We start from the raw sequence: 21,984 nt of genomic DNA, 5'->3' as shown, positions 1-21,984 counted from the left end.
ACTGCTCTTTAATTATTTGTTATTCTTATCTCCTACTTTAAAAAATATCTATTTTCTTAAAACTTTAAGGGCTTGTATAAGTAAGCATTTCACCTGTTGTATTCGGTGCAAATTTGATTTGAAATTTGATTTGAGTCTCTACCCTTCTTTTGAAGTGGGCACTTGTACACTCCCTCTCATGGATTTAAAAAGAATGGACTGGTGTGAGGAATATGGTGAAGAGAACCCCCAGCTGCGCTTGCAACAATAAAATGCTTTTAAATGCATGAGGGGGAGTGAACAAGTGCACACTCCCGGTCCCTCCCTGGTTCATGTACCTCCTCAGGCTACTGAGTGTCTCTGTGAGGCTCTTGACTCGCTTCAGCATGCTGTCCAGTTTGTGGGGCTCCTCCTTGAGGAACTTCACAGCCTCCACCTCCACCCTCAGCACCGCACGCATCCTGGTCTGCAGTGCCGGAAACTCCCCTGAGAAAACACACAGGAAATACCATGTTTCAGATTTATATTTTCTATTAACTTCACCAGCCATCATTGGAGGACAACTTTATTAGTGTGCTGCGTCAGCAGAACTCTACTGTTATTCAACATACCGTTTTGAAGCTTATTCTCTTTTTGGACACAAAAACACATTTAAAAATAAAATAAAAATTAAGTGTATTTTTCCAGTTGTAGCATTATGTTACCCAAATGTTATTATACTGAACAAAAATATAAATGCAACATGTTTGTGGCATAGTGGTGTGTGACAAAACTGCACATTTTAGAGTGGTCTTTTATTGTCCCCAGCACAAGGTGCACCTGTGTAATGATCATGCTGTTTAATCAGCTTCTTGATATGCCACACCTGTCACGTGGGGGGATTATCTTGACAAAGGCTAAACTTCACTAACAGCGATGTGGGACCCACACTTTACATGTTGAATTTAGATTTTTGTTCAGTATAAATTAATAAATTATATTATCGGACTTCTCCCCTGTAACTGAAAACCCAGCACACAGAAACCTATGTAATCCATGGCAACGTATATAATCTAAGGTACTGTATGGGTCTTAAAAGTAGGCTATACTGTACTGCTGTCTTACCTTTGAGTCCTGCCAGAGATTCTCCCACTCTCCTGAGGCTAACGGCCCCCTCCTCCACATGTTTCAATGTCACAGCTCTGTGAGGCCCCGCCGGGCCGGTCTCCCTCTTCAGAGTGTCCACATACAGCTCCAGCTCCCTACACACACAGACAGAGAGAACATTCAAAACCACCAGCTCACCTCCATTCATAATTGGCTTCATTTTTATCACTCCTCACCTCTCCACCATGCTAACTGATGCGTGGTGAGGTTTGTGCCATAAATGGTTGCCACACATTGGTGGTGGATGAAGTGGGTTTCCCTCTAACTAAGCTCTACATAAATCCATTCAAACATTTTCATAATTTCATCTCCATTGATACCAAATGAGATACGGAGGCACCGTCAAATCCCTGACGTACTAGAGATGCTAAGAGATCAGACTTGAGAAGTGTCACCTGAAACACTGCCTCCATTTCGACACTAGGGGGCAGACAATACTAATTTAAATCTTATGGGCACAGAGGGAGCTCCAGTTTGAGGTAACTGAATGACAAGTGAAAAGACAAGAGGGCATGAAAAAAAAGATTTAGATCAAATCAAACAATGTTGTATTTAAAAAATAAATAAATAAATAAAACAAGAAAAAAAAAGAACATCTGGGCGGTAGGAAAGTTAGCCCTCCAACCTTAATAGCCAAAGTTGCCTTTAGTCAGACCACGCTGCACTTCCTCTATGTGAGTCCGCCCCGACTGGATCGGGTTACTTGCCAAAACCTCAACTGTGTTCACATGGAAACTGGGGTTTATTCGTGCGACCACTTCCTTACATAGGATCCTATCCGCTTGATACACTTGTATCCATGGGATCCTGAGAAGTCAACTCCAAGGGGAAATGTGCTGGGCGGATGACAACAACGTGTGCTATTCTGAACTGCATGAAGAATCAACTAAATGGTGATTCTTTTTTTTTTTTTTTGTGTGTGACCAACTTCCCTTGAGAACCGTAAACTTTTTGTCAAGTTGCTCTCAATAGGGAGTGAAAAGACAATAACTACTGACGTCGCAGCCCTCTTATGTCAAGGCCTCTTGATGATGACTATGGAAAAGTTCAACTGAAGAGCTGACAGGGAAAAAAACCTGCTCTTTCTTCTTAAAAGAGCTATACGGGACTTCAGAAAGTAGAAAGTGAGTCTATAAAGTGTCGCATCATTAAAATACACTTCTAAAGATAGCTTGACAAACACTTGTGATGTCCCAGGGATCATCTATTTGAGGAGGCTTCATGGGCACTCAACTCTCTCTCATCTTTCTCTATTGCTCAAGGGCAGTAGGATCACTGGCTTAGTCCTGACAGCTGGCTCAGATCTAGCCTCTTTGACGGGCTTATGATGACTGGTAAACGGAACTGACTGGAAATAAATAGGAGTGACCAGGGACAAACTGGGACCACCCCCCCTCACACACACACACACAATTGGTCCCCAAACAGGAAAATGTTTTTTTCCCTCGAGGCCCCCATTATTAGACAAACAATGATCATTCTGTACAAAAGCCCCACTTAAGACCAACCCACTGTGCTAAAGATTGACCAGCCCATCCGGGCATTTGCCCCGATCTTCCCTACGACCAGTCCGTTTCTGGAGTTATTTAATCGAGCCTAGGATTGGAAATGCAGGAAATGCATGTGCTTAAAACGATGGAATATCCTGTATCCTACTGACATTTGTGAAAAAATGACGCAATACACAACATCTTCATTGACCTTCCTTTGACATCCTCCACGTTAGCAATATCCTCATGTTATGTACCCTTGGATTGCTGCAGTAGTTGTAACAGTGATAAACCTTGGTCGTTTGTCGCCTCACTTCCTCTCAGAGTATTTTTAGAACTCTCAGCAGACACTCTCCCAGGTTGTATTAAATTGCATTTCTATCCGGAGGAGAAGGCTACGTCTTTTCACACCACATTCCCTGTCACGCACGCAGGGCTTCAGCCAAACAGAGCTCATTAACGAGCCATATTTAAAACACTACGGCAGGCCTTTGCTGAGTAAGACCTGGCACTGCGCCAAAGAAAACACAGCTGAATCCAGCGCCCTGCGCCTGTCTGATTAACCCTGAAAGACCAACGTTCAGGAAATGCTCCTATCGTGATGTTTATCGGGGCATATGTTTACCGCTTTCTACTCAGGCAGTGCTATGACCTTGCCTGTTAAATATCAGAATTAAAAGGATTCAATTACCGTTCCCGATTGGCAAACCGCGACGAGTGAATTAAATTGAGAGTATGCTGTGAATAATTGCCTGCCCAGGCTGCCTGGTCCTATACTTCAGTGATTTCTGGGCTTGAATGAGAGACAGACATGGCCTGCCGGTGCCTGTGAGCTATGTTTGGAAGGTGTGTACTTGTAGTTAGTCAGTAACACACACTCACTCTTACCCTAGTTGGTTGAACACCCTCTCCTCCAAGCCCAGGTACTTGTGTCTGTCCTCCTCCACCAGGACTCTCTGTCTTTGGACCGGGTCCTCCAGACGTCTCATGGCCTCCGCCAGTTTCAAACTGATCTCCTGCTCAGCCCGCTTCAGCTGCACACGCAGAGCCTCCTGGTTCTGGAGCTAGGTAACACACACATACACACACGCTGAGTTTTGTGTTTCTTAGCCAATCCAGATAGAGGGGGTTGAAAATGAGCTGATAGACAGTAGTTGAATAAATGAGAAGCAACACTTGACAGCTGATATCAAATTGATAACCAATAAGAGTAGATAGGGGCTCCCCGGGTGATGTTTACCCTCGGTACAGATCTAGGATCAGCTTTCCCTCCCCCAATCCTAACCTTAACCATAAATGGGGAAAATGCTAAACTGACCCAAGATCAGCGTCTAGGGGAAACATAATCCTACTCCTAGATACAGCATTGGTGGCGTTACCTGCAGCTGTCTCATCTGATGGAGCTGCAGCCGAAGGTCCGAGACATTCTTCTTGCACTGGAGCAGGTTGGTCTGGAAGGGGGTGGGGCCTGGGAGTATGGGGGTGGAGCCACTCTCAGAGGGGGGCGTGGAACTTTTGGGTGCCAGGACAGGGGAACCTCCTGAATAAGATCAAATCAAATAGCCACATTTAAAACCACTATAAGCTAGTCAGTTCCTCACTTGTGATAACAAAACTGGAAAGAAAATATAGATTTGGATAGAGGGCTCACTTGCCACAAACATGCTTTATCTAACTGTATAAAAACTGATTTAGAACAATACATTTTTTTTTTAACGGGATAACATATTAATCCATAGCATTTATTTATTCATATTGTAGCCTATGCTGTAGAGGTTCATTCACAAGTACATAAATCCCTTTCACAATGTGATGGAAACCCTACGGATTTTGGAGGAAGCACGCAATACATAGCTCCCTTATTTACTGCAAATGAAATACCCCGCAGTCAAAAGTACACGTAAAAAGTCAAACGTCTCCTCTGAGATTGAATGGGTGGTGTAATGCATGAATGTTCCCCCCCCTTTTCACGTAGGCCTTGTATCTGTGTGCGTCCCAAATACTACCCTATTCCCTATGTGGTGCACTACTTATGGACCGAGGCCCATAGAGAAGGTGGCAATACAAAGTGGTGCACTCTATAGGGAATAGGGTGCCATTTGAGATGCAACCTTCGTGAGGGCATTGGCCTGGCCACAGCCCAGCGCTCGCTTCACTCGCCTCGCTCATTTCCAAACACATTCTCCACAGCTGTGTTGGTTCCTGATTTAATATTCCTAATGTTAAGTAATGAGGGCCTGTGCTTCCCTAGGCGTCTCCCCCGCTGCCCAGAGGAGCACACGGGTACTTACATTGGCAGTGCTGACTGAAATAGACTTGCCGACCGCCAACCTCACCATGATTGCATCCCAAATAGAACCCTATTCCCTATGCAGTGCACTGCCTTTGACCAGGCCCCATCAAACTCTGGCCAAAAGTAATGTACTGTATAGGGAGCCATTTGGGATGCAATCATTGTGAGAAACAGGAGACGGGTTTGTCTGCTGTCGAAAACAACCACCAGACGTAATGTCCTCTGGCTTTGGAGACTGACGACAGAATGACTCTTGACAAGCCATGCCAACTGCAGTCTGTATTGACAGTAACTGAAGTTGAATTCAATTACACTGTTTCTCCCATTCAGAATGAAGTAGTATGACCTATGACCTTTGAAACCTGACCCTAAGGTTGAGTTCTGTCTCTGGGGCGCTTGTTGTCAACAGGTGGGAGTGGCAGTGTCACTAAGCCACTCAAGTCCCTTAGCGGAAGAGAACAAGTCCCTGCAAAGTGTTAGAACAATGAGAGAGGAGAATGTTCTGAGTGAATGAGAGAGAGCGAGAGCGAAAGAGCGAGCAAGAGAGCACTCCTTCCACACAGAGTAAGGTCTGCTGCGTCCCAAATGTTACCCTATTCCCTATATAGTGCAGCACTTCTGACCGGGGCCCATCAAAAGTAGTGCACTATAATGGGAACTTGGTGCCAATTGGGACACAACCATGGTAGAGCCCTGCAGTGGGGCTAGAGAACACAGTGCTATTGTCACTTTGTAATCCCCCTCCAACATTCACCACATAGTCCTCTCATAGTGAATGACAGCTGCACAGACCTGAAGTGCAGGTTCGGATGAAGGCTGCTCATGTGTGTCACACTGTCTGTTTCCCAGATGGCACCCTTTTATATGGTCAAAAATAGTGCCCCATACAGGGAATAGGGTGCCATTTAGGATTCCTCCACTGTTTGGAGACCGAGAGGATGCTCTTGTGATGGGGACAGCTTATGAAGTAACAACAAGGAAATATTTGAGGAATCAGAATTATGAGCCATAGTCAATTCTTCATGTTCTGTATATCATGAATGGGAACAATACGCAAAGGGAAACCTGTAAGAAGAAGAAACCCAAAGATGTGAAGAGTTGCTTTGGCAGCAGCCTCATAAATACCGCTCGGTTTTCATTCCCGCCGCCCTCGAGATTGCATTTCTTTTATGGAACTCTCATCCACCCTGACCGCTAGCTAGACCAGATTGAATCGTCTTGGCGGGATCGAGAAATAATACATCTCTTGTTTTAACTAATGCTTTCAGCAGCACATATTCAGTTAGTAGCTTTTTTGCCTAGAGTGTATGACGAGAGAGGATTTGAGGGGAATATGAGTCGGCGAAGAGCAAAGACGCCTGTCTGACTGACTGGGTGTTTTAGTGGGGCAGTAGGGGAGAGCATATGGCAGGTTGTGTTGGGTGACATTACGAGACTTGTCTATGCAATGCATCCTGGGGGAAAACTTGAGGGATATGCAACAGAGAACTGTACCTCTAAGTAGATCATGGGTTGCGTCCCAACTGGAACCCTATTCCCTACATAGTACACAACTTCGCGTCCCAACTGGAACCCTACTCCCTATATAGTACACAACTTCGCGTCCCAACTGGAACCCTGCTCCCTATATAGTACACTACTTTGCGTCCCAACTGGAACCCTATTCCCTATATAGTACACTACTTTTGGCCAGGGCCCATAGGGCTCCAGTCAAAAGTAGTGAACTATATAGGGAATATGGTGCTGTTTGGGATGCACACCATAATGTGATACATGCAGAAGGGTAATAATGGTCCTCCTGACCTGCACTGGGTGCACTATGAACCGGAGACGCTTGCCTTGATGTCTTCATGGGTCGTTCACTACGCACACAGAGAGGAAGAGAGACATTAATTATGTTGAATCACAACAGAAGACAATTCATGCAAAAGCCTGGGAACTGTCCTGGAGTTAGGGTTGACATATATTAGTAAAAGCATTGTAGACGTACAGACAGCCATACAGTATGGATGGACAGACTGACATAGACGGACAGGTTAACATGATGACTGTTAGGAGCAGTCTGTTCCCATAGTAAGCCATCCCATTTTCATTCCAATCATGGTGCCCACATTGAGATTGATGATTGGAAACTCAAGCAAACACAGTAGCACAAAGATCTCCACAGAGTAGGTTGAAATGCAAAGATAACTGCAGCCAGTCAATATCAGACCCCCTCGTCCACACTATTTCCCTTCGACAATGTTCTGTTTACCTAGGCTGGTAAAATCGAGAGCTAGTTTATCTGTTATTATCTTTGTCCACATTTGCTGGGGCAACCTGGGCTTATCTCTGAGAACTCAATGTCCCACGCTGCCTCCCTTCTTCATCTTCTTGCTTACCTGAGAGAATCGTTGGTGCCACTAGTGTTTGGGGACTTTAAAAGTGCATGCTGAACAAGACCAGTCAAGCTGGCAATCTGTTGCTCCATAGCCTTCATTCGCTTTCTGCAGGAAACATCAGAAAATCAAGCTTTTAACACCGGGGCTAACTAGGCGGTAAAGGTGGCATTTCTAATATTTAAGTTGGGAGTTACTTCCTAAATACTACCGGAATTGTTTTCATGCCAGACGTGTTTGCTTAGCGATCAAATTCGCGATATAACATTAAAACATAGAGTGGGTCAAGTACAGGATTTGGAGAATATTTTTTGTCTTGGAACATTTATGAATATCTTAATGAATAATTTATTGATTTGTCAAGTAGATGGGGTTTCTGTTATGTAAACAACAATTAAACACACTGTTAAAGCAATAACTGTAAGTGTTCCAAACGGTCGAACTACTATGCTAAGGCAGTGAATTCTCCATTCAGGAAGAAATAAACCATATATTCCAGCTAACATGGTCTAATAACATGTCTGCTTTACCCTCCCGGAGTCTGCCTGGAATAGTCTAGAAAAACAAGTGGGCTAGCCTGAATTTCTAAAAACAAGACAAGGGCTGTCTAGTAGATTTAGCCCAGAGGTTGGAGATGAGTTGGACCTTAGGGCGCACATTGTGGAATAAAACAAGAGACTGTGCCACTCGTGGCCGGTGCCTGGACGAGAGATTACGTCGGCAATGCGGAGAAAACCAAAGACGGGTGAAGAAGGACCTTTATGCTTGGTGACCAGTGAGGCTTAGACATAGAGAAGCACTGTGTTTTCCCATCAACACTTATCTATTGACACAGGAGGAAGGGGAAAGGGAGGCGCTTAAAGGGGCTAGATGAGGACAAGAGAAATGACTGTGATCCCGACTGTACTGCCCAAATTTAATTTGCAAATAAATTCATTAAAAATCCTACAATGTGATTTTGTGGATTTTTCCTTCTCATTTTGTCTGTCATAGTTGAAGTGTACCTATGATGAAAATTACAGGCCTCCCTCATATTTTTAAGTGGGAGAACTTGCACAATTGGTGGCTGACTAAATACTTTTTTGCCCCACTGTATGTGTCACTCCCTTTGGTTCTTTCCTGAGGCATTATTGTTTCTGTTCCAGTGTCATGTCTGTGCGTTGTTTGTGTTAATTGTTTTGTATTTAGTTGCATTTATTTATTAAAACAATCACTCCCTGAACTTGCTTCCCGACTCTCAGTGCATCATTACAAAATTCCACAAACGTTTAACAAGGCACACCTGCTAATTGAAAAGCATTCCAGGTGACTACCTCGTGGTTGAGAGAATGCCAAGAGTGTGCAAAGCTGTCAAAGGGGCAAAGGGAGGCTAATTTGAAGAATCTCAAATATAAAATAGATTTGGATTTGTTTAACACTTTTTTGGTTACTTCATGATTCCATATGTGTTATTTCATAGTTTTGATGTCTGCACTATTACTCTACAATGGAGAACATTGTCAAAATAAAGAAAAACCCTTGAATGAGTAGGTGTGTCCAAACTTTTGACTGGTACTGTATATGGAATGCTCCTTGTGCATGTAAGTACAACTCATGCTTGAAGGCCACTCTGTAGTTATAAAGTAAATGACCTAAAATACCCTTTTTGTTTTATATGTAAAGTACCTTCACACTAAAACTCCTTTCCCCCTTTCTTTCCTATACGCCTGGGCCATTTAAAATGGGGAACGTAGGTGCTCTGCTCAAAAGTAGTGCACTATAAAGGGAACAGGGTGCCATTCGGTAGTCGTCATGGTGTTTGTACCGTGCAGGTGGTCCTTGTGATCTGTTCCCCTTGGTTTGGCTGTTTCAGAAAGCCCAGGTCTTATCCAACCAACCTGGTTCAATATTTTCTTTGGTTTTCCTGAGCGGTGCACACACAGACCCCTTGGCCCCCTCACTCTCCTATCCCTCCGGTCTAATGCATTCCAATGAAACCACATATGATTGTATGGCTGGAGTATGTCCCTCATGCCCTCTCCTGTGTTTGTGTGTTCTGTTCTTAGTGCAACCAGAACCAGCCTAGTTGAACTAGCCTCAGAAATGAATGTCGGAGGGCCGGTTTAGATCATCTACACGGGCTTGCAGACAGTGTGTTTTTAAAACAACAATACCACAAGATAACATGATAATATACAGTCTGAATATGGGGAGTGAGGCACTATTCAATTACTGCAGTGGCTTGGTTTGCTCTGTCAACTATGGGGCACTGAGTACACCAACTCTCTTCAACTGGAATAAGCTACTCGTACAAATAGAGCTAGTCACACACACACCTAACTGGTGTAGCTGAAAGACACAATAAGACAAGACAATACATAACAATAACACACTGTTATAATAGCCCACTCTGCTAAATGTGATGACCTTGACAGGATGGGCCAGACACACAGTGTGTGTGTGGGTGAGTGTGAGAGAGACAGGGCAGACCACAATGTCTCTGCCCTGCAGTGGTGATGATGAGACACAATCTGAGCTGAGATGAACACAGAGCAGCCCGCGGTTACAGTTAGAACGGTGCAGGAATGCAGTGTTAGGTCATCCATGCTCCCATGCAGTATCATACCCTTTCACTGACCCCCACCCCACACTACCCCACCTGTCCCGCCTCAGGTCCCCCGGGTTGGCTTACCGTGTCTGTGGGTCGTTGGCTGGAGGGATAGGGCCGTGACCCTGGAGGTCCAGCACAACTGGAGATGCCATGTTACTCCTGCTTTTGACCACTTCCTCCTTCCTGAAGGCCTGGCGAACAGGCGAGGAGCGCTCCAGGGGAATGCTGCCATGAGGGGGTGTGGCCCCATGGATGTCAATCATCCTCACTTCTGCCATCCTGTGGGGGGAGGGGGGCGGGGTCTTGGAGCCCAGCGTGGGCAGCTGGCTGTCTCCGTACTTCCTGGACTTCTGGCGGTAGAGTGAGGGTTGCTCCATGGCCTCGGTGGGGCTGGGCCCGCTGTAGGAGCCTGTGGAGCGGATGGAGGCGCGGTGGTAGCCAGCCAGGCTGCCGTGGTCCACCATGTCCCCAGGAGGAGGGTGCCCTCCATGGGCAGGGCCGTGGCCCATCCTCCCCTCGTGGAGAAGGTACGGGTCAGCGTAAAGCCCCTCTCCCCCTCTCACCAGGCTGTGACTCTTACCGCCCATGTCCTCATCAGGTTTGACGTCCCGCCTCTCCAGGATGGCGCTGGGGCAGGGTGACACGGAGCGCACGGGAGGTGTGGCATTAGATATGCGCTCCCGGGGCATAGTGGCGCTGCAGGGCATGGACCCCGGGCGCGGGCCGAAGGGGATCCGGGAGGGTGAGGGGGGCACGGAGTGGGCCGTGGTTGGGGACAGGGAGCCCTGCATGGGGTGGTGTGGAGGGTGGCCCATAGGTGGGTGTCTGGGGGGGTGCTGCCCATCTCTGCTGGCATACATCATCTCTCTGTGCATCTGGAGGAAACCAAAATCATGTTATTACTACTTTACACATTAGTCTACCATGTTTACCAAACACAGTAGCGTGTCAATGGAGGGTGAAGTTGTGCCACTAATGGTTAAGGTTAGGAGTGGGGGAGGGGAAACTGATCCTAGTGCTGCACCTAGGGCAAACTTCACCTTGGCACATCAGTTGTCACAGCCCTCAGGTAGTCGGCCATGACACCTCCCGACACGCACCATGTCAGCATCCCAAATAAAACCCTATCTCCTATGTAGTGTACTACTTTTGACAAAGGCCCATAAGGCTCTGGTCAAAAGTAGTGCACTAAGTATGGAATAGGGTGTCATTTGGGATGAACTCCATTACTCTCTTAGGAAATAAGGCATGAGAAACCAGGGATTATCATGTGAATAACTCCCATCTGGGGCAGTGCTAAGGCTCAACGTGGAGCGTGTTATATTTACAATATCTGCAATATCCTCTGGCTCACTGTGTGGCCTTATCTGTCCCACTCTTGTTTGTGGAGATATGCTCTGATGAAGGTCGACTGACCGAAATTAAAAACATTTGCATCTGACTGGAAGTGTGCAGAGACTTTTTCCTGTTTCTCCAGCTCTGCATTTTGCCTCCAGCACCTTTACAAATCAGCTCTGGTTGATAACATGAAACTACACATGTGATTTTCCACATGTGAAATCATGTGTTTTTTCTGTAAGCACTGCATGTTGTAGAAAAACACTGCAACATTATCGCACAGGTCGGAAAGGCAGGCAGCTGTTGCAAACCAAACGCTAGCCTAGTAGCATTGGGAAATAATGTCTAGACACTATTGTCCAGGGGAGATTAAGTTTATAAATTGTCTGGCTGAGCTGTGGATAACTCAAAATGGGTTTGGTTGTGGCTCTATCATTTTTTAAACCTTAAATGCATTATAAAATAATCATGTTACAATAATTTTAAAGCTTTTTAATGGAAATTCCAAAACCAAAAATAGTGGACATTCAATTGCCAAAACATAAAAAATATTTAATGGTCTGTCAGGTCTACATTGGGTAAATATATATGGAAAAATAGGAAATTACAATGAGATAATACAATATTTCAGTTGAGTATATTATATTTATTTCATTACTTTATTATTTTTCATTAAAAGTCATCTCTGCTCCAGGCAGTAGCAGTCAGCCAGCCAGACCATCTAACTTTACGCACTCCCCATAAGGTACTGTCTTTAGTCATCCTATATAGCCTGCCTAAGTATGCTGCAGAGTTGTTCCTCAAAGTAAATATGGCATACTTTCACAAACGGTCTCTGTCCCTCTCGTCATTGTCTTACGTAGATTCCTCCCTCATGCGGTCTATGTGAATCTAACCTAACGTAGCAGGCGTATATGCACGTCTCCGCCCTAACAATGGAAGTCATTGTCCCAAAGGCGGGAAGGCAGACAGTAAATTTAGGTCCAAAATAAGCCCATATAAACACATTGGGTTTATTTTGGACAGATTTAAACCTCTCACTATGCTTGTTCCCCTCTGATCTGTCTCTGTCCGAGCCAGAAAACACAGGCGCAATGGATTATGGTCATTGTAGTTAATTACCACGGCTCTGACCTGAACTAGGTTGAATATTTGCTTTGAAAACTACAACTCCCTTCAGTCCAGCGTCCCGCATAGTTGACTTGAATTCTCAAATCAACTATGCGCGTTGGGCGCAACATTTTTTTTTACTAAATGGAATTCAAGTAATTTAACCAACGTTTCTCAATTAGTTGTTTAATAACCCCCCCCCCCCAAAAAAAACAAATGTTGATTAATCGCTCAGCACTAGTTGACAGGCATTACCCAGGGATTGTTGTGAATAACTCCCTGCTCTCAACCAATCAGCATCCAGAATCCAAACAACCTGTTTTTATAAATGGTTTACAACCATATGTTTAGAGAAAAGAATATCTCATCAGCACATTCTCAGGGTGAGAAAAACAGTTGATCTTAAGTTCTGTTACGGCCACAGGGATACTTTCCCCCCTATCAATATTTTACTAACATTTCACAGACACCCCACATAGACTATACCCCCAGGCTCCTAAAATAAGATTTGACATGAAAACAAGATTTTGGGATAAGATAAGGTTTTGGGATTTTGGCAGCATATTCCCATTTCTTTTAAGCTAGGAGATTACTTTGAGTGTTTCTTTAAGGTTCATGCAAGCTTGTGAGCTCAATTGCCCCTGGTTGCTGATAACAGTGTGTCTTTAAAAACAGCCCACATGTGAAAACACTGAGAGAGAAGGATTTCAACTATGTGCGTACAGGCAGGAAAGAAGTAGCTGGTAAATTAACAACAGGTTCCGTTGTCTGGCACAGCTTTTTTAAACAGGCAGCTTGGCCTGCAATGACCACCCATGAAGGACCCCAGAGTACCTGTGGATTTTGAAACTAACTTCATTCAGCTAGAGCGAAGTTAAAGGAAAGGCATGACTGAAGCAGCTCTCTGATTTATGGAGTTAAAAGTGGGCAGAGAGTATGTGTAGCTTTACACAGAGGAATGTACGGGTCAGCGTTGTGAGAGAGAGTTCATTTCTTCAGGATGCACGACTACTGCTGTGGTTTAGTGTCTCTGGTGGCCCGGCCACCTGCTTTGGAGGCTAATGAACAGTCTAACATCAATCCAATTATCTGATCTGAATCAACACAATGCTTCCACATACTTTACATACATACTTGTTGTTTCCGTTACAGGAGCCCTGGGGTTACTGTACAGTACTAATACATACACACGGCCAAAATGATGGCTGTTGGAGATGCTTTGTATACAGTGACTTTCTTTGACTTGACTACTATTGTGATCTCTCTCTGCGTGTTTTGTTGTTCATACTTGAATAATCCACTCATCTCCCTGCTCTCTTTGACTAAACACTAAACCCACCATTCAGAGGATCTCATCTGGCGACTGTTTGATGCCCCTACGTATGACCACCAAGAGTTCTCTCTCTTCTCTCTCTCTCACTAGTTCTCCATCAGAACTCTTTCATGTTCAGCCAATCCTGATTCCCGCGGGTGTGTATCTGGCCCGGTGCCGGACTCTAATAGCCTGGTGTAGTACCCATATGAAACTAGATTGAGCGGACTTTCTGAGACTCTCCCAGACCTGCTGTCCTTCTAATGAGAACCTTAAGGAGTCAGTGGAAAGAAATACAGTAGATTGAGGTCTTTAAAAAGTCCACATGAGCCAAACTCAAACCAAATGTTACCAATTTCACTGCTTGTTCGTCGCCATCTTCGGATGGGTTTATTTTTAAATATTTTTTTTAAAGGCAATGTTTTATATGTCTGCGGACAAACCTGGAACTGCTGCCTTGTAAGGTCATGATATTGAAGACGCAAAGTGGTCTTGCAAGAGGGTGAAAGGAATTGCTTACTTCAGGTACAATTGGCAAGCCACCACAGACTGCATAGAACAGCTGTGCTTGACCTCATACAACTACTTGGGGCCTTTTCTTTGTTAGGGCGAATTATGTAGTACTTTGTCCACCTTGGCAAAGAAAAGAATAATCCTATTAAACCATCAGAGAAACCGTTTTAACATTGAGCATTTCCAAGAGAGGAGACGCGTGAAAACATTTGACTTTGACACCGAGGTGTTTGAACTCAGTAGCTTGCGCTTTCCACTAGTCTCCATTACAAGTTGTTCCATAGCCTTCAAATAGAATATTCCCAGACAGATTTTTCTTGAACAATATACAAATAAAGACGGTGTGTTTTCACTTATCAGCCAATGAGCGAGTTTGTCTTTGTTAACTGCGGATCCAGCCCAGTCTTGAGTCTTTGTTCAGGCTTTTAGCTTTTGTCTCCTTTCACCTCTCACACAACACATCAGACGTCACACCCTCCCTATTATGCTGCTCATTGCTGTTCACTTCTAGAAAGAACCATTCAGTAAACACTTAATCATTTCTGGAACATTAAACATGATTTATGTATCTTATACAGTACACTGGATCATTCTTAATGCAAGCTCGTTGATAAGCCTTGTGGAGAATGTTAGAATCTTAAGAATTCCCCTTCTAGATTTAGTTTTTGCTTTCTACAGATGTAACCTATGACTCATAACCTGAAGTGAACAATGGCTCGTTTGTTACACCTAGAAGCAGGAAGGAGGATTAATTGTTTGAGGCTAGCAATGTGAAGATTATTACCCTTCTCGCCATGATGTTGTCATCTTCCTCGATGTCCAGCTATGAAGACATGAACGTACTGAAATGGAAAGGTGTCCTATTTGGGGGGGACTTCCTACTGAGTTATTGAACTAGAAGGGATGGAGTTACCATCTATACAAGCGGCCCTTCTCATTGCCCAGCTCTGACCTATTATAGCGCACACCTAGGGACACTTTAATACCTACCCTGTATTCTGATAATGACACTAGATAGATTACCTTTCTGAGTCTGGTAAGAACATTACACGCAACAGAGGATTTTTTTTTGACTAGAATAAAATGGTGATGCCTATTTAATAGGCTACTTGACTGTCAGGAATATATGGCTTATGTACAGTGGAAGTGTTTTATTCCAGTCACCTCTTACAATTCCCTGATGTAAATGAAGCATCCTGTGTCTGGTCTGCATGGAAGCATACACTGTAACAGAAAACTGGAAATTATACAGTTATTTTTTGTATTATACTCCAGCATACTGTAAATGATGGTGCATTGTGGGAAGATGTGGGTGGTACTGTAATTCCACCCCACAGAATACGTTACATTATTTTTTTTAGCGCCAAAAACCTTTTAACCACTAGTGGTGCATGTTATTGTTGTTTCTGTCTCATTAACATATTTTGAGGTGTGCCTTGAAAGAGGCTATATTTGTTGCACCTGTGAGTGAGAACGCTGCACCAATTGAACTCCTCTGTGGTTATAGTATCCCATCAATTTAAAATGTATATAGGGAACAGACTGGAACGGCAGCAAGTCTTAACTGGTGGAGAATTTTGCCATGTCTGGTTTTGCCCTGTAGTCACTGCCAGTTTGGAAGCCTTTGTTAAGGCCTGTAGAAGTGCAAGTGATATGAAACACCAACTATTCATTAACATTCTGTAACGTTTGTAAACACTTTACCTAGCAGCCATCCGGCTCGCACCAATCCCTTTATATCACAGTGAAATACAATCCCCACCGATTACGGTAGCATAAACTTCTTCTTTTTTTTTTTTTTACAGTATAATACAGTACATTTTACAGTATTGTACTGTGCGTCATTACACTGTACTTGCTTCGATACCAAATGTATTTTTTACAGTGTACTGTAATACACAATCACTGAAACACACAATCTTTCTTGCCACTGAGCTGCCTGTAAAGCCACTGTAAAATTCACGGTAACCCCTTAACCGTGTACTAATTATCGTTGCACACATGTAGTCACCATATGAGTGAGAGCATGGCTACCGCTAACTTAAATAACCCCACTAATCCAGTTAACCCCCAGCACATCTGGAAACAATCTCTGAGGGGAAAACAAAACAAATGGAGACCAATAGCAGAAATACGATCTCGCTGATTTCTTAGAGAAGACGGGACAATGGATAGCCTTACTGAGACGTGCAGCAGGGTTCCACCACTCCAAACGCTGCGTTTAAACAGGTGCAGGCCTCATTTGGTTATTATTTGCTCTTTGGTTATTTGTATTTGCTCTTTTCCGAGAATGCCAGTGTTTGGCTTCGCAATTAAGAGAGCCGGCTAACACAAGGAGGCATCAGAAAGGCGTATTTGTCTCGAAACATGTTTTAGAAAAACATCTGCACTCTCAGCTTCACATCTGTCAGGAATAAAGCCACTTGTGTGTGTGTGCGTGCATGCACACATTTGCGGGTGCTAAAATCTCGGCGTTGAGGTAAAAAAGTGTTGTGAGTCATATCTGAGTGTTGATTTCGGGAGGGATTGAACTTGATGTCATTTTCGGTGAATAAATGAAGTGTTAACCAGGTGGTGTTGTTGTTACACGACTGTGTTGAGTTCATTTCCATTAACTCTGGGGCGCCAGGTAGCCTAGTGGTTAGTGTGTTGGACTAGTGACTGAAAGGTTGCTAGATCGAACCCTGAGCTAAAAAAGGTCAAAATCTGTCGTTCTGCCCCTGAACACGGCAACTAACCCACTGTTCCTAGGCCGTCATTGTAAACGAGAATTTCTTCTAAACTGACTTGCCTAGTTAAATAAAGGTTTCATTTTAAAAAACAATATTAATTAAAACTCTCTGAGTGAAAAGACATGGGAGGGGCCTCATTATCATCTTTACCTGCATGCTTTGTTGCAGGTTGCTTTTTTTTTTTTAGAATAGTTTGTTTTAATATCTATGTTTCTAAATAGACATTGATTGATTCATTGAACTTATACGACACAAAGATAAACGACCTACATTTGTCTAAACTAATCCAATCTGTAAGCGGTTGGACTTATTTCACCCGTTATTGAGATGGTTATGCCAGTTTAGATGGTTTAGGTAGTCTCTTTATCGATCTCCTCTATGTGGTCCCTGGAAGAGGAAACAAGACGGTGGACCGAAGCACGTTTGTTTGAAATGGAAAAACGTTGCGGCAGCTATTGGGTATAGAAGAACATCAAGACCAAGCAGCTGCTTTTTCAAGTGGGATGCACTGTTGAGCACTACATCCCGCAGGGTTCGGCTGATTATACGGCGATTGTGACAGCCGGCCTCCCGGGTGGCGCAGTGGTTAAGGGCACTGTACTGCAGCGCCAGCTGTGCCACCAGAGACCCTGGGTTCGCGCCCAGGCTCTGTCGTAACCGGCCGCGACAGGGAGGTCCGTGTGGCGACGCACAATTGGCCTAGCGTCGCCCGGGTTAGGGAGGGGTTGGCCGGTAGGGATACCCTTGTCTCATCGCGCACCAGCGACTCCTGTGGCGGGCAGGGTGCAGTGCGCGCTAACCAAGGTTGCCAGGTGCACGGTGTTTCCTCCGACACATTGGTGCGGCTGGCTTCCGGGTTGGATGTGCGCTGTGTTAAGAAGCAGTGCGGCTTGGTTGGGTTGTGCATCGGAGGACGCATGACTTTCAACCTTCGTCTCTCCCGAGCCCGTACGGGAGTTGTAGCGATGAGACAAGATAGTAGCTACTGAACAATTGGATACCACAAAATTGAGGAGAAGACAGGGTAAAAAAATTTAAAAATGAGAAAAAAAGAGATTGTGACAGCCGGTTAAATAGCGTCCCTTGAGAGGGCTACAACAAAATGTATGTCTGGAGAAGTGCAGTATTTTCATAAGAAGACGTAAGTATACTTAAGTATACTTGCAATACAGAGGAATGGAGAGAGAAAGAGAGAGCAGAGGAGGTCTAAGAGAGAGAGAGGGAGGAAGAGGGTGAGCTTGAGTCGGTTAAAATGGCAGAAAAAAGGGAGATGGCATGTTAAAGAAGAATGGTAGAAAGTGTAAGCAGAGTGAGCTGTACGCCGGATCGAAGACAGAAGGAGAAATGGAAGTGAATGAGGGCGAAGTATCTGAGGTGGTAGGTGTGGTGAAGTTCTCAGAGCCCAAGGCTTGCACTGAGGGTCAGGATAAAGATGAGTCTGTGACAGTAGGAGTGAAGTTTTTGGAAAAAGTGGACCCTTGCCTTTTGGCTGATCCATTTGTGGATTTATGGTGGGTGAAAACAGAGTTGGGTGCTGTGGAATCAGTGAAGGTAACCAGAAGTGGTCTTGTGATAATTGTTTGTTTCTAGTCAGAGGGAGCAGGCACTCCTCGTTAAACGAATGGGGGCAAGAGATATGAATTGTTTTGCCCTCAAGAAAAGGGTGCCATTGAAAGGAGTGATTACTGGGGTAGCGGTAAATGTGAAAGTTGACCAACTGAAGCAAGCGGAAAATTCCCGGTGTTTGTGATGCTCGTCGTTTGGGCGGCATGAGTGGTGAAAGAGAAAGTGATGTTAGGATATACGTTTTTGTGCCGAATGCATTACGTTGTTTCAGGTGTCAAGCTTATTGGCATGTGTCAGCAGTGTGTAGGAGGGAGGTTCCTAGGTGTGCATGAGACAAAGGAATGTGTAGCATTGGGAAAAGTAGTGGTATGTGTCAATTGTAGGGGTGCCCATGGGGTCTGGGGATCAGAAATGTCCAGTGCGAGAGAGGCAGGTTGAGGATTCCAGGGTTAGAGTAGTGTAGAAGTTGTCATATGCTGAGGCAGTGAAGAAACTAGAGGAAGATGGTTAAAACGGGAGGGATCCTGAGAGGTGTGGTGTGACTGATAAACCAACAAGTGGTGTTTCAGTAAGATTGGATTATAGGCATTTATAGCAATGTTTATCAACTGTACTGCAGGGATGGAAGGTCAGTCGCAGACATTGTGGTAGCAGCTGCAGAGAGGTTTTTGTGTGTGCGAGACTTGACGTCAGAAGAGTTACAGGGTGTGTTAAGTGGTGTTGTCCCATCCTTTCAGGCTGATGGCCTGAAGTAGGACTAAATAGATTTAAATAGTAGGGTGGTGGGTTTTTTTGTGTATTTTTTTAGTGTAGGGTTAGATGGCAGGGCATTTGTTGATTAATTTAAAAAATATATATTTTAAGCAAAGTATAAGGGACTTATACTTCAGTCTAGTAGGTGGTGGCAATGCAACATTTATTGGATGCCAACAGCCGTTAAACCTCATTGAATAAAAATATTCCCTACCGTGGCAGTCATTCTAACTGCAGATTGTGGGTGATTTAAAAAGTTTAAATCGTTGGCTATCCTAGCTCCAATAGAAATGATATAACACTTTGTAAGCCAGCATTTTTTTGACTTGCCGATGTGGCCTGCAAACCAGGAGTTTCAGACCAGTGTGTTAGGGTAAAACTAGACTTTCGAAGTATGACATTGTAAAAAACAAGTTATCTATTGTCAACAGCGTTACTTTTATGATAAAATATTCACTTATACACTCACTGACAGCCATCGAAACACAGGCATGGTACCTCTAAAATTCACTTGAATGGCACCCTGGGAAATACATATGCAAATACAGTAAGGCTTTACACCCTACAGTGTTAAAACATCACCCAAAAAATGTGTTACGGTAACACGACAGGTGTTAATTCCCTAAGCCTGAGAAAGTGTAAGAGCATCAGCTTTAATAAAGTGTTCATTTAAGTCTGAATATGTAACACCCATTGTGTTAGGGACCCAACACTCTCGGGGTGTTAGTTTATCAATACTTTGAAAAGTGTTAGTTTAAGTCTGAATATGTAACACCCATTGTGTTAGGGACCCAACACTCTCGGGGTGTTAGTTTATCAATACTTTGAAAAGTGTTAGTTTAAGTCTGAATATGTAACACCCATTGTGTTAGGGACCCAACACTCTCGGGGTGTTAGTTTATCAATACTTTGAAAAGTGTTAGTTTAAGTCTGAATATGTAACACCCATTGTGTTAGGGACCCAACACTCTCGGGGTGTTAGTTTATCAATACTTTGAAAAGTGTTAGTTTAACACTATTTCAGTAAATCACATATAATTACTAAGAAACTGTTCAATTTAATTAACACTGTGGGTGTAAAAATTATGATCGCAAATTTTCTTTGTGAGTGTGTGTGTGTGTGTGTGTGTGTGTGTGTGTGTGTGTGTGGACACTTCAGCATTAAAGTGTGTATATGACTTTGCCCGGTCTGTATTTAAAGGCAAACCTGCCATAAGCTATTATGGCTCATTTGCATATCATAGCAAAAAAAAAATGGACTAATTTGTTTCATTTGTCAAATTCAAACAGAGAAAGTATTTGCAGACCAGCGACTTCAAATCCACTTTAGTTTTCAGAATACTATACACAATTATAGCTGTATAACGTCATGGGCAGGTCCTTCAATGAGGCAATCTGTGATTGGTTGGAGTCATTAGAACTTGATTTTCAACCACTCCACAAATTTCTTGTTAACAAACTATAGTTTTGGCAAGTCGGTTAGGACATCTACTTTGTACATGACACAAGTACTTTTTCCAATAATTGTTTACAGACAGATTATTACACTTATAATTCACTGTATCACAATTCCAGTGGGTCAGAAGTTTACATACACTAAGTTGACTGTGCCTTTAAAAAGGTTTAGAAAATGATATCATGGTTTTTAGAAGCTTCTGATAGGCTAATTGACATAATTTGAGTCAATTGGAGGTGTACCTGTGGATGTATTTCAATGCCTACCTTCAAACTCAGTGCATCTTTGCTTGACATCATGGGAAAATCAAAAGAAATCAGCCAAGACCTCAGAAAAACAATTGTAGACCTCCACAAGTCTGGTTCATCCTTGGGAGTAATTTCCAAATGCCTGAAGGCTCAGCAAGGAAGAAGCCATTGCTCCAAAACCGCCATATAAAAGCCAGACTATGGTTTGCAAATGCACATGGGGACAAAGATCGTACTTTTTGGAGAAATATCCTCTGGTCTAATGAAACAAAAATAGAACTGTTTGGCCATAATGACCATTGTTATGTTTGGAGGAAAAAGGTGGAAGCTTGCAATCCGAAGAACACCATCCCAACCGTGAAGCACAGGGGTGGCAGCATCAGGTTGTGGGGGAGCTTTGCTGCAGGAGGGACTGATGCACTTCACAAAATAGATGGCATCATAAGAGGGAAAATTATGTGGATATATAGAAGCGACAACTCAAGACATCAGTCAGGACGTTAAAGCTTGGTCGCAAATGGGTCTTCTAAATGGACAATTATCCCAAGCATACTTCCAAAGTTGTGGCAAAATGGCTTAAGGACAACAAAGCCAAGGTATTGGAGTGGCCATCACAAAGCCCTGACCTCAATTCTATAGAACATTTGTGGGCAGAACTGAAAAAGCATGTGTGAGCAAGGAGGCCTACAAACCTGACTCGGTTACACCAGCTCTGTCAGGAGGAATGGGCCAAAATTCACCCAACTTATTGTGGGAAGCTTGTGGAAGGCTACCTGAAACATTTGACCCAAGTTAAACTATTTAAAGACAATGCTACCAAATACTAATTGAGTGTATGTAAACTTCTGACCCACTGGGAATGTGATGAAAGAAATAAAAGCTGAAATAAATAATTCTCTCTACTATTATTCTGACTTCACATTCTTAAAAGAAAGTGGTGATCCTAACTGGCCTAAGAAAGGGAATTGAGGATGTCAGGAAATGTCAGGAATTGTGGAAAACTGAGTTTAAATGTATTTGGCTAAGGTGTATGTAAACTTCAGACTTCAACTGTACATCAATGTTTTGACTTTTAAATAA

At 43.7% G+C, this 21,984-nt stretch overlaps 1 protein-coding gene across 13 annotated transcripts in view; it reads right to left on the bottom strand.

Annotated features, from left to right (window-relative positions):
- si:ch211-285f17.1 (sickle tail protein homolog) overlaps window positions 1–21,984 on the bottom strand; it is a 178,353-nt gene that overhangs the window by 11,589 nt on the left and 144,780 nt on the right. For 12 of the 13 annotated variants that reach the window (XM_024393080.2, XM_024393084.2, XM_024393085.2 and 9 more), the window contains 7 exons: window positions 9,958–10,751; window positions 7,290–7,394; window positions 6,712–6,770; window positions 3,995–4,155; window positions 3,504–3,679; window positions 1,084–1,220; window positions 318–465 (listed from right to left, as the gene is read on the bottom strand). In XM_024393080.2, the coding sequence (XP_024248848.1) occupies window positions 318–465; window positions 1,084–1,220; window positions 3,504–3,679; window positions 3,995–4,155; window positions 6,712–6,770; window positions 7,290–7,394; window positions 9,958–10,751 (1,580 nt within the window). The remainder of the gene's footprint in view (window positions 1–317; window positions 466–1,083; window positions 1,221–3,503; window positions 3,680–3,994; window positions 4,156–6,711; window positions 6,771–7,289; window positions 7,395–9,957; window positions 10,752–21,984) is intronic. The other variant, XM_024393083.2, reaches the window with a different exon arrangement.

Source organism: Oncorhynchus tshawytscha, linkage group LG29, assembly GCF_018296145.1.
Source record: "Oncorhynchus tshawytscha isolate Ot180627B linkage group LG29, Otsh_v2.0, whole genome shotgun sequence".
Lineage (NCBI taxonomy): Eukaryota > Metazoa > Chordata > Actinopteri > Salmoniformes > Salmonidae > Oncorhynchus > Oncorhynchus tshawytscha.
Note: the sequence above shows the minus strand (reverse complement) of the source record. Positions and strands in the feature narration are given on the sequence as shown.